We start from the raw sequence: 18,103 nt of genomic DNA on the forward strand, positions 1-18,103 counted from the left end.
TTGGAATTAAATGACAAAATACCATTTGAACATTATAAAAATTTAATAAATATAAACCCAGAAATAAGTTTTAAATTTAAGCGAATTAATATGAGTGATTTAACACAAATAATGAAAAACATGAACAATAAAAGGGACTTCAATGGTTTGTCAACTAAAATGATGTTGTGTACTATGGACATTATTGGACCTTGTTTTTTGAGTATGATAAACGAATCTCTTCGTAGTGGTGTTTTTCCTAGTTCCTGGAAAGAATCAATTGTAGTGCCAATAGAAAAAGTTAAGGGGACTGTTAATCCGGCTGAATTTCGGCCGGTCAACATGCTTATGACGGAGAGTAAAATTCTTGAAAAAGTTGTACATAATCAGCTGCAGAATTATATGGAAGCCAATCATTTCTTAACGGATTATCAGTCTGGATTTAGGCAAAATCACAGTTGTGAAGCATTACTTAATCTGGTAATTACGCAATGGAAAACCGATGTTCACGACAAGAAAGTTATTGTTGCGGTTTTTCTGGATCTACAAAGGGCATTTGAGACAATTGATCGAGATATAATGCTGAAAAAACTGAATCGATATGGTATTAAAGGAGTGGAACTACAATGGTTCAAAAGCTATTTATCAAACAGAACTCAGAGAACCAAAGTGTCAAGTAATTTATCAGAAGTTTTGGATGTAACGCTGGGTGTACCTCAAGGAGCGGTGTTGGGAACACTTCTTTTTATAATTTACATAAACGACGTGGAAAATGTATTAAGACATGCGAAGGCTAGGCTGTTTGCGGATGATACATTGTTATATGTGTCTGGAAGATCTGCAGAGGAGTGTATCGATCAACTGAATGCGAATTTAAAAAACATTGAATCTTATTTTAAAATGAATAAATTAAAGCTTAACACTTCAAAAACAAAAGCTATTATAATTAATGGAGAGTCTGTACAAAATATTATTATTAATGAAGTGGCAATTGAAAAGGTTGAAGAAATTAAGTATTTAGGAGTTATTATTGATAAAAAATTAAGTTTCGAAAATCACATTAACAATATATGTAATAAAATTGCTAAGAAAATAGGATTTTTCCAAAGAATAAGAGGTAAAGTATCTATGAATTGTGCAATTAAAATTTATAATGTAATGATCAAACCACATTTTGAATATTGTTCAACAATACTGTTTTTGGGTTCTAGAAAAATATCAGAAAGGTTGCAAAAATTACAAAACAGGAGAATGCGCTGTATTCTCATGTGTAATAGGTTAACACCGATACAACTTATGTTAGATACTCTAAAATGGCTTAACATCAACCAAAAAACATTAATGAATGTACTAATGTTTATCTTCAAAATGAAAAATAATATGTTACCTAATTATCTTAATAATGAAATAGTCTATGTATCTAATGTGCAAACACATAATTTAAGAAATGGTGGTGATTTCAGGCTACCATTTTTTACAATGATTTATAATTTTGACCAAGTTGATGTTTATGTTTGATTTGAGAACAATTAAGTGGTGATTCTCATCGGCTTTGTTGATCTTTTTGATGATTAAATGAAAACAATTTTCATTTGATTTTTCCCAACGTTTCGACGGTGATTGCCGTCTTCTTCAGGGGATGTCTTTATTCACATAAATGATAAGAGTGTTTATTAAATACATACGAATATTATGTAAAGCTTTCAAGTATGACTTACATTGATTTAAATATTACAAAAACATTAAAACAAAAAATAATTTAAACAATTAAAACAATTAAAATTTAAAGCGCTTCCGACTTTGAAGACTTGTCACTGTTAAATGTAAACTGTTGAATTGTTTTTGTCTGAAACTAAGGAACAGTAAACGGCGGATATGTTTTGAGTGTCTTGTTTGCGGTTCATATTATTTTTGTTATTTATTATGTGAAGTGTTTCTAATGTATAGCGTTTGGATGTATGTTTCTCCGTTGCAAGAATTTGGACTCCTTCAAAATCTGGTTGATGTCCTGTTTCGATGGTGTGGCATGCTAGTGCTGTCTTTTCCGGGTTTTTTTGGCGAATGTCTGATTTATGGTTAGCCATTCTTTGTCGAAGGAGTTGTTTAGTTGTGCCAATGTAGCAGAGATTGCATGGTTCGTCCGGTTTTCCTTTGCAGTTTATTTTGTAAACTACGTCTGAGCGGCGATCCTTGTCCGTTTTCGTCTTTAGGCATGTAAATAAAGATGCAATTGTCTGGTTTGACTTATATGCTAAGTTCACGTCAGAGTTGTTTTTGGCGACAACTTCTTTGAAATTTTCCGAGAGTTTGGGAACATACACAACACTTTTATAAACACCATTCTTCTCTTCCAACTTGTTTCCGGAAGAAACTTGATGTTTTTGACGAAGTATCAAGTTTCTTATGATTTTTATCACCACTTAATTGTTCTCAAATCAAACATACCATTTTTTACAACAAGTAGATCGCAGAATATATTGTATCATAAAGGTTTTAAATTATTTAATAACTTGCCTTTTGACTTAAAGTCAGAAAATAATTTTATTGTTTTTAAAAGAAAAATGAATTATATTTAATTAAAAATAGTAGTTTTTTAAGTTAAAGATTGTAAAAAATAACAGAAGCTAAATAAAGAATCAAATAAAAAAAAAAAAATGTTTGATGTATTGAAAATAAATATTATTACTGTTCAGAATCTTAAAACATCAGTTATTTGTGCATGATCTATTTTCTCATCGTATTAAGTGTCCACCGATTCTTACTTACTTTGAGATCTATATTGCGGAGAGAGAATTGCGGTTACGTCATTTTCTTAATAATCCAAAACTTAGATACAATTATGGTGGCAATGAATCTTTTTCTAGGTGTATTAAACTTTTCAATACTTTATGTAATGAACTTGATCTCTCAACAACAACTCATCCGTAGATGAATAAATAAATAAATAAATTTAAAACACTTATCATGACAAGAATGTAATAACTATTCAAAAAAGTTCTACCATCTGAGAATGAAAACAAATGCAATCCCCAAGTTTTGAACTTGACAAATGTTTTCAATAAAAAGATTAAACTTCTACATAAAACAAAAACATTCATCTCATTATTAAACTAGGTTTTTTCTTTTTAAATTACAATATTTTCTTCATAAGAAGAAATTGTTGAGCGAATTAACAAAAATACTGATTCATTCACTCAACCCACTATTTGTAACATTCGTCATTGCTGTTTACGTCGTCAGTATTGTACAAGTATTTATGTCTTACGTGAAGATTTTTTTTTCTTTTCTTTACAATATAAAAATGTTGAAAGTAAAAAAAACAAAAAAACAACAACAAAATGAAAGCAAACAAAAAAGAGGAAACGATTGAAAGCGCAATGTTTACAAATATAAAACCAAATTCCGAATACAAAAAAAAAAAACAAAAAAAAAAAAAAAAACAAATTAAGACACTGGTTGATGTTTATATTATAAGACTGAAAGAGGGGTGGGAATGTGTGGAATACGATTGTGATGGTGGTTGGAGTTGAAAAGGGGCTGGTAGTGACAAAAAAAAATATATAAAAACTTCGGCCGGTCATAAATTGTTGTCTTCAATGTCAATGTCAAAAGCAGATAAAATAAAAATAATAAAGGACACATATCTTTTTCGTGGGTTCTTTTTGTTTAACATCCCATAACGTGGTATATTTTTTTGTTTTATTCGTTAGTACCTAGATTTAATTTTCTCAATTCGTTTATACCTATGATTACCTATTTTAAAGTTGTTTATTAAAGTGTATCTTAAGCTCCATGACTCACTTAAACGTTATTTTGAATAAGATGAACATTTCATTTCTATAATATTGACTTACAGCCCTTTTCTGATATTCACGTGGATTGTATATTCGATTCACCCATTCGATTCCCTTTCACACTGCCTTTGCATTCTGCTATCCATCGGGTGAACTACATTATCCCAAACCAATTTGACATTCAAATAAACAGCTGTTCATGTAAAAATCTTGGGAATGTTGGATAAATTGTTTCCACCTAAACAGAATGTGTAATTCTGGAAATGGGCTGTATTGGACTTTTTATTCCAATGAATTGTATAGAATTAATGCTTTCACGTGAATAGAAAAATACCGCGCTGTATTATCGACGTTACCGACATACACAGATTCACTTCGAATGAATAGCTATAGCAGAATAATGATTAGAGAAAATTCCCTCCGTTGAACAGAAGAATGGGCCTCTTAGGGTCTATCTTCCCAAAAAAAAAGTATAAGTTACAATATAATTGATCTAATTCAATAAAATAAAATATCAGATTCTATACCTACGAAATGTTCAATCATACCTCATGATGTTAGCAAACGAATGTATCTTAAAAATTGTTAGTTTTGTATTTACTAACACTAAAGATCTTAGATAGTTAACGACAGAAAATATTCTATAACTACTTAGTATCATTCTTATAATCGGTTTCCTGTTAATTATTTTTCATCCGTTCGAGATAAGAACAAGCGTTAACTTAAAATAAAGACATCTATTTTTGTAAATAACATGTTATCGATTTTGTGGTTTTAAAATTATTTTGCAAAACTATTTTTTCAGTTGAGTCTTAGTTGTTAAAAACTACTACAAAACCACAGATCGTGCTTTAAGAAGAGGTGATGGGGCGTATTATCACTCGCGAGTTGAAAATTCGCCTAGTCGAATATTTTTTTTTTATATTCACAAGCTCTAAAGAGGTTATTAGTACCCTTTATATGTTTATATTTAAACAAAGTGCGAGCGTTAGGAAAATAGGGAAGGATTTAAAAGGAGATACCGGTGCACATTTGTCTTAAAGTTCTGAACATCAAAATGGAGGGGGAAAACAGAGTTGGCCAAAGCATTCCACATCCTCGATGTGCGATTTAAGAAAGAATCTCTGTACTTGACAGTACACCCGAAATTGAGCTCAAGGGTAAACTGATGAGCATTCCTAGAAGTGCGAGTATTACGGCTGAATTGTTTAAGGGGTGGAATGCAACTAGCTAATTCGACAGAACATTGTTTGTAAAAATATCTATAAAATAACGAAAGACATGAAACATTGCGACGGTGTTCTAGCGATGTAAATGTTTCGATTATAGTTCTGTCGCCTATCATTTTTAAAGCCCTTTTTTGAATTCTATCCAAGAGATTTAAACTTGTTTTGGGGGCACCTGCCCAGATATGCGAATTATATTCAAGCTTTGGACGGATAAAAGCTTTGTAGATTATAGCCAGATCAGAAGGGGTGAAAAATTTCTTGCATCTTCGAAGAAATCCTAAGCACCTGGCAGCATTTTTGGCGATATCGAATATGTGATCATTCCATAAGAGGTGATCTGTGATATTCATACCGAGTACTGAAAGTTGATTAGTTTCCTGGATTCAAGTGCCGCTCATGGATAGCGGCATCGGGGGTGGGTTACGCTTTAACGACAGGAGACAGCATTGAGTTTTCGAAGCATTCAATTCTACACGGTTTTTGATTCCCCATTGGACAATGCTGTCAAGATCAGAATTTAATGAGCTTATCATACGCTGCCGTTTAAATTCCACATCCGAAGGACAAGGATGTGAATCTAGAAACGAATATGAAAAGCTGAGGGTACTGTCGTCGGCAAAACAGTTAAATAGATTAGAAGTGACAGACAAAAGATCGTTTATGAATATAAGGACAATTAACAGTTTGGTGGTATTACCAATGGCGAACTCCGTAGTTCGTCTTTGAAAACAAAATTGCCAACATTAAAAACTGAAAGTGAAATGTCATTCATTGTCATAAATATTTATAAAAGTCGATTGAAGAATATTGTTTTTTTTTGTGTGAACAAAAATAAACAAAAATAAAGATGATTAGCAGCGTTGAATTGTTTTTCGAGGATGAAAATCAAGAAGTAACAAATAAAGAAGAAAAAATCATGATCTGCAAATTGTGGAAAAGTTTAAGAGAGATGCTTCCAACCCACTGGAAGTACCAGATAATTTGTAATAAATTTAACAATTACTTTGATAAAATTTGACTAGATTTTTTTTCATAGATTTATGTTATACTTTCGCCTTAGCAAACACGCATTTAAATATGTTTTAAGTCAGATAAGTTCATGATTTCAAACGACTTAAAGTTCTGCAATTCCACCAATTTTAAAACTTGCCTGCGCACTACGATTTCTCAGATGTGGAAGTTATCAAAATAGTTTAGGAAATGACTTTGAGCTTGATTTCTCCCAACCTAAAGTTTCAGTAGTTTTAAGCAAAGTTCTTAATTTGCTGGAAGCAAGAATCTGCCCAGTTTGGATCAATGCAGATATGTCCACTTATGAAAACAAGAAGTGAGAACCTATTTTTTTCAAAGAGCAGGCTTACCAGGGATAGTTTAAGATAATTACTCGCAACAACGACACCTGGCTATAAGACCTTATTTTTTGGCAAGCTTTTAAACTTGCTGCCCCTTGCATTACTTTGTAGCTTAGTTTTTGAAATTATTTAAAAGTATTTCACAAGATTTACCCTCTCTTTTTTGGCGAAATGTTTCGAGTGAGTTCCTCTTTCTAAGCTTACCAGGGATAGTTGGATGTGTAGACGGAACTCACATTGGTATCATAGCTTCTGCTCAGTTACAACACCAATATTTAAATAGAAAAGGTTTTTACAGCTTAAATGCGATGGTGGTAAAGTACTTCAAAATTGAATCTTGATGTTTAGGTAAAACATTTCCATTTTAAGGCTTCTGAGAATAATGGAGTAATGAGATTTATTCGTGCTAGATATAATGGTTCTACGCATGGCTCGTTTGTGTGGAATCATAGTGCGTTAAAGGAATTGTTGGAAAGGTGATTTGGATGATCTAAACATCCCGACACCTAACTTTGAGAACTGGGCCGTGTTGGTTTTTTTAGAGCTATACCAATAAAAGTTGTAACTATAATTTTAATAATTATTTAATTTGTTCAAAACTTTGTCGATTTTCACTCGCAACAAAAAATCTAGACAACTACTTCGAATTAAAAAAAAAAACTGTGATTTTTCAAAGTCACCAAGAATTAACAGTTCGACCGATGATGACAGATAAAGGCGAGTTGGCGAATACTCGGCTTTATCGGTCATAATCTATGAAACCACATTTCAATTCGCTAAATTTTAAGGCAAATTAAGTTTAGAGCGAACGTCAACTTGGCGAATCACAAACAGTAATGCGAAAAAGTTACATTCGCTAATTTTCTTAGGCGACTCGCGAGTGATAATACGGCCCTATAGTTTATACATAATCGTCCAACTACGGAAGCAATTGGAAAAATTATGAACACATTTGAAGAGACTCGATTCACTCGTACCACTTAAATTCTCACTCGGTGGCTATATTAACATTTGGGGTTCTGTAAATCTTCAAGTAATTGAAGAGAGTCCATTATTACATCCACAAACAGTCACTGTTTGGTGCGCTCTTTAGTCCAGAGATGTGATTGGACCTTGCTTCTTCAAAAACGACTGTCACGGTCATATGACAACCAACTTTTTTTGCCTGCTATTGAAGAATACGACTTCAAGAATATGCGGTTTCAACAAGATGGTGCCACATGTCACATTTAAAAAAAAAAACGTATTCGTCAAGTTATGGCTGAGATACCGCCCAAAATGTGTCAAAAAGTGGTAGAAAATTGCATGAACAAAAATATTTCATATGTATTTTATTTACGCTTACTATTTCGTTGGTAAATAAAGACAAATATTTCTGTAAATATAGTAAATTTAATTTTAATATGTTGATGAAAACTTTTTTTTTAAAAAACTTACACATTCCATTCTGAATCTCAGGATTTACAAGACATTTAAAGCAATAAATGTTACAGAACAATTTCCTATAAAATTTTACAGACATGTAAAACATTGTTTATCTGGTTATGATTTAGGTTTTAATGGGTTAAAGAGTTTGAGGTACCAATTGGTTTTCTAAATGCTTGTACTAGTATTGGATCTTATTCAATATTAAATTTATATAGCTTTGATTTAAAACAATTAAAATAATAATTATTAGATTAGAATATTTGTTTGATTACTTACCGGTGGCGGTGTCCTATAAGCCTGAGATGGACCCAATTGCGGACTATAAGGTCTGGGTGGTGGTGCCCATCCTTGTTGGCCACCGTATGGCTGATGAGGAGGTGGTGGTGGGCCATGTTGCTGCTGTTGTTGTTGTTGCTGCTGCTGTTGTTGCTGAGACCCCTGTTGTTGTTGTTGCTGCTGCTGTTGTTGCTGTTGGGGGTCATAACTATTGGAATATCGATGTTGGGACGGTGGTGGTGGTGGATGCGACTGAAGTAACGAATTTAACGTTGGCGTAGGCCCCTGTGGTGGTTGACCCGGTATATAACGCTGAGGAGGTGGCCTGTTGGGTGACGAAATGCCCGAAGGTGGAGGTGGTGGAGGCTGCTGCTGTTGTTGTTGTTGCGATTGTGGTTTACCACCACCGCCACCTACAGCACCTGGACCACCAGCACCAACCAATGGCTGCATCGGCGAATGACCATAACGATAGGGATCCATATTCGGATCACCATGATGGTACCTTCCGTAAGCAGAGGGATGATGTCCCGGCGGAGGTCCGGGTGGTGGCGGTGGGCCTACGCCACCAACCTGAGGTGGTGTCGGCGCTGTATAGGCATTGATTCCATCGTCTTTGGAAGGCATTTCACCGCCAGGTTGATGCTGTTGCTGTAATTGTTGTTGTGACAAATGATGTTGCTGTTGTTGGTGTTGTTGCTGCTGTTGCTGTTGTTGATGTTGTTGCTGTTGATGTTGGAGATGTTGATGATGCTGTTGCTGCTGTTGTTGATAGTGAGACATTGCATTATCTCCACCATATGGAGGATGACTATGGGGAGGTTGCTGTTGTGGTATTGGTTGACCTTCACTATTATTTGGGGGCACTCCAACGGGATTGTTATTAGCACCACTTGTATTACTATTACCGCCACCCTGACCGGAGGGTGATTTTATCTTTTCATTCATTATTCCTCCTGATGGTTGTTGTTGATGTTGTTGTTGTTGCTGCTGATGGTGTTGCTGTGGCATAATGCCTCCTCTAGAATGATGTTGTAGGTGTCTACTGTTACTGCTACTGCTACTGTTACTGTTGCTACTATTTGAGTCAGATCCATTTTGAAAGTTTTGCGCTTGCGATATTAAAAGATTATGATTTTTTGTATGATCATCGGCGTTACCGACACCGGCGGCGGCGGCGGCACAAACTATATTAGCGGGCGAAGCAATATTCACATCATTCAAATTGTTATCCGCCGATTGCTGATGGGCCATAATATTCTAAACAAACAACAATAATCTCGCGTTTTCTTTTATTTTCTCCTTTATTTTTTTTTTTGTTGAAAAACTGTTCTTTTGTTTTCTTTTATATTATTTCTCAAAATTTAATTCACAAGGAAATATATATTCAGTAATTTTATTTTTCAAACTAGTTTTGCAGTTTTTTTTTAATCGTTTCTTTTCACATTTGTGTATGCTTGACACATATTATATATTATATTATTATCCTTCATATTTCCAAATGGTGCTGATGGGAAAAAGCGAAAAAGAAATTAAGGAATGATTTAACAAAGAAAAACAAAAACAAATTGACGTGTGTAGAAAAAGGGAGAAGTGGTGAATGGTGGGCGCAAAAATTGTGCTGATAGGAAAAAGCGAAGAAGAAATTAAGGAATGGTAAAACAAAAACAAATTGACGGGTGTACAAAAACGGGAATAGTGGTGTTGGTGGGCGAAACGATATACAAAAAGTAGAAACCGACAACAAACGGCAAGTGTGTTGTGCTGTGCCTCCCGAAAAAACAAGAGAGAGCGAAAAGGAAGTAAAATATATATTTTTTTTCTTTACAAATAAACTTCTCTCTTTTATTTTTTGTTGTTTTTGTATGTTTTGTGCTGTTTGTGGCTTTTTTTTGTTTTTTTTTTTAAAGAAAAATCAATCGATGCGGCGCAGAACAACTGCAAAAGCAATCATCATCATTACTCTTTGTGTTCTTCGTGTGGTTGTCGTCCTCTGTTTGTCTGTTCTCTTCGTTAAATCGTTTCGTTTGTGTCAAAAGTGAAGTAGAAGCAGAGAGATAAGTTTCACAGATTTTTTAGTACAAATGTTTTATTGTTGTTGTTGTTGTTCTTGCTTTTTACTATAACTTGTCTGTGTATTTCTTCATCTATGTATTATTTTTTGTTTCTTTTCGTATTCTCTTTTTACATTTATATTCTTCATTCAATACATACAAAGTATTAAAAGTATTACAAATCGTCGCAGGAACTTCAAGATGTTTCAAATGTCGCACAGTAGACCATTTTTGATGATGCTTCGAACAAAACACACATCTTATTGGGTTAAATTTTAGAACAAAATTTAAGCCGAAATATCAACTAAAATGCATGTAGAAATCTTTGGAAACACAGAAATAATGAAGATTAGACTTTTAAAAAGGAAATATCCAAAAGGAATCAGATATCAGAAGACTTTTGAGCAGAATAGTTTTGGTTAAGAGATCCTGATCATGTACCTAGTTTTGTTTTTATCGATTACTAATACGAAACTCAAGTTGGCAGCATTAATTACATCAATTCGCATCCATACTTTTCTTTCTACTCATGATTTGAAATCCAATCAAAGCTAAAATGTCTAAGTATATTATTAAATTTCACGGCTATCGCAGCTTATTGGACTTTCCTCAAAAGTTATACCTAAATGGATGTATGTAAATGCGATAGTTTTGGTTAAGAGATCCTGATCATGTACCTAGTTTTTTTATCGATTACTAATACAAAACTCAAGTTGGCAGCATTAATTACATCAATTCGCATCCATACTTTTCTTTCTACCCATGATTTGAAATCCAATCAAAGCTAAAATGTCTAAGTATATTATTAAATTTCACGGCTATCGCAGCTTATTCGATTTTCTCAAAAGTTATACCTAAATGTATGTAAATGCGACACTTGCAAAAAAACAAATAAAATCAAGGGGCTACTTTCCACTACCGCATCACGTGTTTTCTTCTGATTTTTTTTGTTTTACAGTTAGGTAAGGGTCTCAATAGAACATGTTTTAAATATTTAGACGAGGAAACCCCGTTTAGTCAAAAAAATGTATTTTGTTTATCGAACTTAACCCTACTTTTTGTCTTTATTTTTTAAGCCACTGTTTACACTTTAAACTGTACTTCGTTATGCTAACAGCAATTTATGCAACCCCCCTTCTTTGAACAATATAGGATTAAGGGTACATGCAAAGTACTTTTGCACTAGAATACATTAAATCTTTTATTTTAAAGTTTTCTTTCGTGTTCTATTTAAAAACACCTGACTTGAATTCAGTGAAATTTTCTTAAAATTTATGAATATGTAATTATTTTCCAATTATAAATCAAGTATGGCAACAAACTGAAACAAAAAACAAGGAAATAAATGTCAAAATCAACCATTTTTTCGTGTTTTATGTGAAATAATCATTTTTGAGAATTAATTGAATTAATTTAAAATATCGTGATAGGTAATTTTTATTTATTTGCACATGCATATCTGAAGCAAACAAAAAGTTGAATCGTTATTTTCTTTTTATAATCAAAAATCTATAATTTCATAGTTGTTTTGGTTTTGTATCTGAATCTGCATCTGACTTATTTTTACTATTTATATTTTATTGAGTAATTTAGTCCTTGACAAAATCAAAAATGGTCTACTGTCTATTGTTATGTTTAGTGTATAGCTGATGTTTATATATTATATGTACATACATATATACTCATTCAAACACACATAGTTCGTTCTCTAGTTCCACCAACATCGTTTCGTTATCTTCCGCCGTTCGTTTCGTATTCGCCTTTAGTTCGTTGATGATGATGATGATGATTGAGAATTGAGAAGAGATGAAATGAATTTCGATGTTTCACTTCAACTTCTGCCGACGAGCGACGGTGTGGCCCAGCAGGCTAGTTTGTTTCTTCTCTCAGTATAGTATCAGTAGAAAGAAATGCTGATGTTGTTATATCGTTGTGCTCTACCTCACAAAATGTCTGATTTAATCATCAGTTTGTTTCAGTTGCACTAGCAGTTAGAAATGCTTCTAAAACCAATTGTTATCTCTTTCTTTCTTCTTTTTCGTTAAAATCAATTTTTTGTTTTTTCTTTTCCTTCCTTTTTTGTATTACAAACTAATATTCAATAAAGGGAAGGAACACTTTATGTTAAATAATAATACAAAAAGAATAAGAAATAATATTCTTGGAAAATTAATCATGTACTTTTTTTATTTTTTAATATTGTTTGCTGTCTATTTTGACATTTAAGTAGCACATATTTAAAGATTGTAGTTGTAGGACTGGTGTGCGGATGATGGGATTATTATACACCACGTAGGTAGAAAGTATTTTTCTTCTTTCTACTTTGTGCGCTTTAACTCCACAATCCACACTAGAACAGAACAGTTACAATAAATATATTTATATTTTTGAAATTTGAATGGAAAATCCTTTTAAACATTTTGAATTTGAGTGAAAAATCCTTTTAGAGATTTCAAAAACTTTATTTGAAGATTGAAACTGAAGAGGAAGACATTCACATTTGAAAACCCTTACCTAAAGATTGCACGTTTCGTTATCGTTTTCGTTGTGGTAAAACATTTTATTTATTTTTTTAACACAAAATCCAAAAAAATAGAAAACAAATTGGGAATCGAAAGTAAGAGAAAAATTATCGAGCAATTCTTTTTGTAATTAACGCCAACACCCGAGACATTTTTTGGTGGCAGCAGCAAAAAGCAAGTAGCAGCACAGCAATGGCGATTTTACGCTTTTCTTGTATACTACACCACATCACTTGAAGTTTTTTCTTTTATTGGAAATTTTCTTAGACTTCCTTGGAACACTTACATTAAATTTTTACATATTCACAAAGTAAATTGATTGGAAAATATTTTAGTCAAATTTTTGGACAAAACACTTGTGTAATTGAATGGATTTTTCATTTGGAAAAATAAGCCAAAAACAGATTACAGAACCGAAAAATATGGTTCCCGGATTTTTTGGTTTCGGTTCGGCTTCGATTCGACGTTCAATTTCAACGACGACGACGACTACGAACGAAGAGCTTCGACTTTGCGCGAAGCATGAGAGAGAGCGAGATCAAGGGTTATCTCGATGACATACATAGATGTGTGAGATAGAGAAAACAACTGAAACACTGCTTTGTTTGTTCTAGTACAAATTTGATTTTGCTTCACTCGGCTCGGCTGTACTAAAAAAAAAAAAAACTAAATTATAAAACTTGTTTCGCGGCACTGTTGGATGAGTTTTTTCTTCTTTTAATTTTCTCTATATAATCTATATATAATTTTTCTTTCCAGTCAAGAAGGGATAATTTTTGATTTCTTCTCTTACTATGTATTAGGTTTCTTATTAAGATTGATTTACACTTCAATTTTAATTGATGATGAATAAATTCCACTCAGGAGACAATCAAAAAAGAGTGCAATCTATTTTTATTTTTGCACAATTCACACAACACTTTTTGTTATTTGGGAACACATTCCTTTTATATGTATATTGAACAAAATACTGTACGTTTTACACAAACAAATGGACGCATATCCGTTTTTGATAATTTGTTTTTCTACTTCTTTGATAAATTAATATCGATTTGTGTAATTATTATTTTTTTAAATTATGTATAAAATTGTTCATTATCGGACATGTCCTCCTATTTCGACATGAAGACGCGAACAATATGGCGGTCGGAAAATGACTTAAAGTTCTAAAAATATGAAATAGACAAGGCGATGGAGGAATTCTAAATTGTAATAGATTGAAGAGAATTGGCTGTTAATTTTTTGACTTTGACTATGGGCTTACATTAAGAAGTTGAGCCAAGGTTTAAAATTAGTTTCAATTCAAACTTTAGACAAATTTGTGGCTGTTTTTTAATTTATGAAAATCTCTGTTTATGGCCTGATATTGGTAGATTAACATATATCTGCAAATTTGAACAAATGTAGAGCGGGATAGACGCATGTCAAGGAAACAAAATTTCAAATTAGCTTACCGAGAGCTATTCGGTTCGGATTGGTCAGCTTTAGTACTAATTGCACAATGGCGGTTCAATTCTTTAGTTGAAATTTTGTTTCAACTTAAACACATATTAATGAGTTAAGTTAGTGTGTTATTGCACTCAGACATTTTAAGAAAGACGCAAATAAGTGCGAAAGAGAAAGTAGGTTAAATAGAAATACTTTAAAAAGTCTTAACACGCAGAGTTCTGAGTTCAGGATATCTTGGATGGTTTTTGACGTTTCTTTTTCTTGCCTTTGTTTCTTGATGTTGCTTTATTATTCTTTCTAGTGTTTTCGCGTAAACAAGATTATGCCACCGGACAATTTCAAGTGGAGGAAAGACCTTATAACCGAATTAAATGAAGGAATCATTGAAAGAGTTTAGCTTGGTAGTTTAAACTTTGGATTGTTTCACCCGTTGAAACAAAGTGATAGCCAACTTTTCTGTCACTCAAAATTGTGTTTTTTTTTAAATGTCGTTTTCAATGGACTACAAAAGCAGGTTAAAAGTTTCTTCATTCATCCTTATATAATGAAGGATTCTCTCCAGATTTCAATCCAATTTCCTTTTTTCTTTTTCTTGGGAATTTTTAAGGCATTCTCACAAAGGTCTAACACATCTAACAACATTTCGGAATTATTATCCATATTCATGATGCCAATAAACATTGCAGAACAAAAAATGAAAGAGAAGTGTCAAAAACACGCAACCAAAAAACATCCTAGTGTAATAATGCGAAATTGACGGGATGGGTGTTCAAAAGAAAATATGCAAAACACGCAGCATACAGAAAGTCTAAGTGCAATAGCACACTTAAATAAAATTGGAGTTTATGTATGTATACTAGTAAAAATAACTTAAATTAAATTAAATTAGGTGGCGCAACAGTCCTTTGCAAACTAGGGCCTAGTGACTTACAACTCTCAATCAGTCCTGTGTGCGAGTAATGTTGCCAGGAATGGAGGGGCCCTACAGTTTATATGCCGAATCCGAACGGCTAATTTGAGAAAGCACTTTTTCATGATAAGATTTACTCTTGGAGAATTTGTCAATTCCTCGCAAGAGGCAGTACCCGTGAAAAGACTTTAGATGGCATAGGCAGGGATCGAACCCAAGACCTCTGGCAGGACGGTGCAACGCACTAACCATCATGCCACGGGTACTACAGTAAAAATAACTAGTCAATCTTAAATTTGCACAATTTTTTGAAATAATTAGAAAACAAATACTTCGGGCTACATTTTTTTTATTTACAAAGTGGTATTTTTAAAGATAATTAAAATATATACCCGTTTTAAATATCTACATGTTTTTTTCAACCTAAAATACATGAGTCAACTTATTTTAAAGAATAAAAAGTACAGTAATCATAAAGAAAATAAAGAGTATGCAAAATATTGAAATCACATAAAAAGTTGGAAATGCAGATTGTCTGTACCTGCATAATGCAGAAAATTAGAGGGCGGCACATATATATGATGAAACCTGAAAGTGGGAGGGATTACACTAGTGATAACTCTTTTTACTTCCTATAAAATACTTTAACTTTTTGACAGTGATACAAATTTAAAAAAATACAAACACTTTAGAAAAATATTTCAATTAGTTTCATGAACCTCAAAAATAAAAGGAAATTTTTGTCAAAAAGGTGCAACGAAATTTAAAAAAAACTAACATAGTGACGAAATTTAAAAATATTAGCACAAAGATGAACATATTCGTTTTCACTACAATCTTCATATGATTTTCTCTTTTTACTTCTTGTGATAACTCTTTTTACATCCTATAAAATAACAGTGTGAACAAAATCTAAAAAAAATGCACACATTTTGAAAAATATTTCAATTAGTGGCATGAATCTCACAAATAAAAGGTGGAACGAAATGTTAAAAAAACTAACATAGTAACAAAAATTAAAAATAAAGAAAAAATCAAGGCTTTTGGTACATTTGTAACATTGATATATAGTATCAAAGTATAAAATTAAACATGTTCGTTTTCACTATAATCATCACACGATTTTCTTTCATTTACATTTTATAAAACGTCTTGGATCTACCCTCTGTAGCCAACCAGTGTGATTTCATTATTTTACATCCTCTTTGTTCACAGACTTGAAAGTACAGATACATGTTATACCACCATAACAATTAATACATACAGTTTTCAAGTCTCATCAAATGGAACATGCCTAGAATTGCCACCGCCTTATCACCACAACATATTCTTGAACAAGCCTTTTTTCTTATCAATATTCACTTTTGACAGTTAAAAAGAACAAAAACCTGTTTTCCATCAACCTAAAAAGGAAACCGATAACAAACACAAAAATAAGCCAACTTCTTAGCTTGAATAGATATGACGGCGGCAGCAACTACTCTCTGTAAATATTTAATCCAACACAGCAGATACCTTAGTAGTCGTCCCACATCATCGACAGATTTTCTTGTTCGTGCCATTCGTGTTCAGTTTTCTTTAATATCTCCTTACTCCAAAATGTCCAATTCGCGTCCAAAAGCTTACGTTACTCGTCCCGATTATGCAGCAATTGGAATAGACCTCCTTAAATCGGAGTAAATATATTAAAAGAAGACAATTTTTGTATGTACTTATATGAACAGAATTTATTTATGGCAGATGTGATATATCAATGTGGAATGAAACAACTCCAGTGCCACGACAAGAACTACTTAAAAATATTGTCGGCAAGAATGCTCTATTTTGTGCACTGACTGATAAAGTTGACAAGGAAGTTCTTGATGTTGCCGGACCCGATCTAAAGGTTATTTCAACTATTTCGGTTGGATTCGAACATATTGATGTGACGGAATGCAAGAAGCGCGGAATTCGTGTGGGCTACACACCAGACGTTCTAACCGATGCAACTGCTGAACTGACTGTCGCTTTGCTTTTAGCCACAAGTCGCCGACTTTTCGAGGCTAACAAGGAAGTCTATAATGGTGGTTGGAAATCGTGGGCACCCAGCTGGATGTGTGGCCCTGGTTTGAAAGATAAAACATTGGGATTGTTTGGTTTTGGTAGAATTGGAAATGAAATAGCCAAGCGTCTGATACCATTCAAACCTAATCGTTTAATCTACACAAACCGTTCACAAAAACCAGACGCTGATAATCTCGGCTTCCAAAAGGTGGATTTTGATGTGTTACTAAAGGAAGCTGATTTTATTGTAGTGTGTTGCGCTTTGACCCCAGACACAGCTGGAATCTTTAACAAGGAGGCATTTTCTAAGATGAAATCAAATGCAATTTTCATCAATACATCTCGTGGGGCGGTTGTTGATCAGGTGGCTTTGGTTGAGGCTTTGCAAGAGAAGAGAATTCTAGCTGCTGGATTAGATGTAACTACACCAGAACCATTGCCTTTGGATGATCCCCTCTTGAAGCTTGACAATGTTGTTATTTTACCACACATCGGGAGTGCAGACATAAATACACGAATTGAAATGTCTAGAATAACTGCCTGCAATATTATTAACGCTTTAAAAGGTGAAAAGATGCTAGCGGAAGTTTAATAAACTACATAAATAAATAACGAATTTTTGTATTTCAAAAAAATAATTATTTCATTTTGAAACTTCAAATATTTTTATTTTTTTTTATTTATTTATTTATTTGGTCTATAAATACATGCTACTTTTTTAGACAGGTAAAATAAAAAAAACATTTCGTGGTAATCATAAATAACAGAATTAGTTGTATTATAATTCAACTTTATCAATTAGGTACATAAACAATGGTAAGGTTAGGTTTGGTTAAAGTGGCTGTTTGGTTGGGAAGTCCAACACACTTAGATCAAAGTATGGTCCGTTGTGATACCACATGGATCAGTTGATCAGCTTAACTCGTCGAGCCAATTGAAGCTCCGAATGAAGCGTAGGAGACAAATAATGTCAGAATTTTTTAGATCACTGGTATCGTCGAAGGAGTAGTCTCCTTGGGGGCAGGGCATGTGCATTTAAACAAAAATCATTTGCAGGAGCTCCAAGT

The 18,103-nt window shown here is 33.1% G+C and overlaps 2 protein-coding genes across 6 annotated transcripts in view; one reads left to right on the top strand and one right to left on the bottom strand.

Annotated features, from left to right (window-relative positions):
* The window catches only part of LOC129940673 (trithorax group protein osa), a 128,611-nt gene extending 114,837 nt beyond the window's left edge, over nt 1–13,774 (bottom strand). For all 5 annotated transcript variants that reach the window (XM_056049077.1, XM_056049078.1, XM_056049080.1 and 2 more), the window contains exons 1-2: nt 12,627–13,774; nt 8,059–9,565 (exon numbers count right to left, since the gene is read on the bottom strand). In XM_056049077.1, the coding sequence (XP_055905052.1) occupies nt 8,059–9,312 (1,254 nt within the window). In that variant the 5' untranslated portion in view covers nt 9,313–9,565; nt 12,627–13,774. The remainder of the gene's footprint in view (nt 1–8,058; nt 9,566–12,626) is intronic.
* A 2,611-nt stretch (nt 13,775–16,385) lies between these two features.
* On the top strand, nt 16,386–17,674 carry LOC129940678 (glyoxylate reductase/hydroxypyruvate reductase). Its single transcript, XM_056049085.1, has 2 exons — nt 16,386–16,669; nt 16,734–17,674. The coding sequence occupies exons 1-2, from the start codon at nt 16,455–16,457 to the stop codon at nt 17,626–17,628; spliced, it is 1,110 nt and encodes a 369-aa protein (XP_055905060.1). The 5' UTR covers nt 16,386–16,454; the 3' UTR covers nt 17,629–17,674.
* The last annotated feature ends 429 nt before the right edge of the window (nt 17,675–18,103 follow it).

The sequence above is a fragment of the Eupeodes corollae genome, chromosome 1 (genome assembly GCF_945859685.1).
Source record: "Eupeodes corollae chromosome 1, idEupCoro1.1, whole genome shotgun sequence".
In the NCBI taxonomy this organism is placed as follows: domain Eukaryota; kingdom Metazoa; phylum Arthropoda; class Insecta; order Diptera; family Syrphidae; genus Eupeodes; species Eupeodes corollae.

Coding starts and splice junctions, on each gene's coding strand:
- LOC129940678 (XM_056049085.1), top strand. CDS start 16,455: ATGACGGCGGCAGCAACTACTCTCTGTAAATATTTAATCCAACACAGC. Junction 16,670..16,733: donor ATAGACCTCCTTAAATCGGA/GTAAATATATTA, acceptor TATTTATGGCAG/ATGTGATATATCAATGTGGA.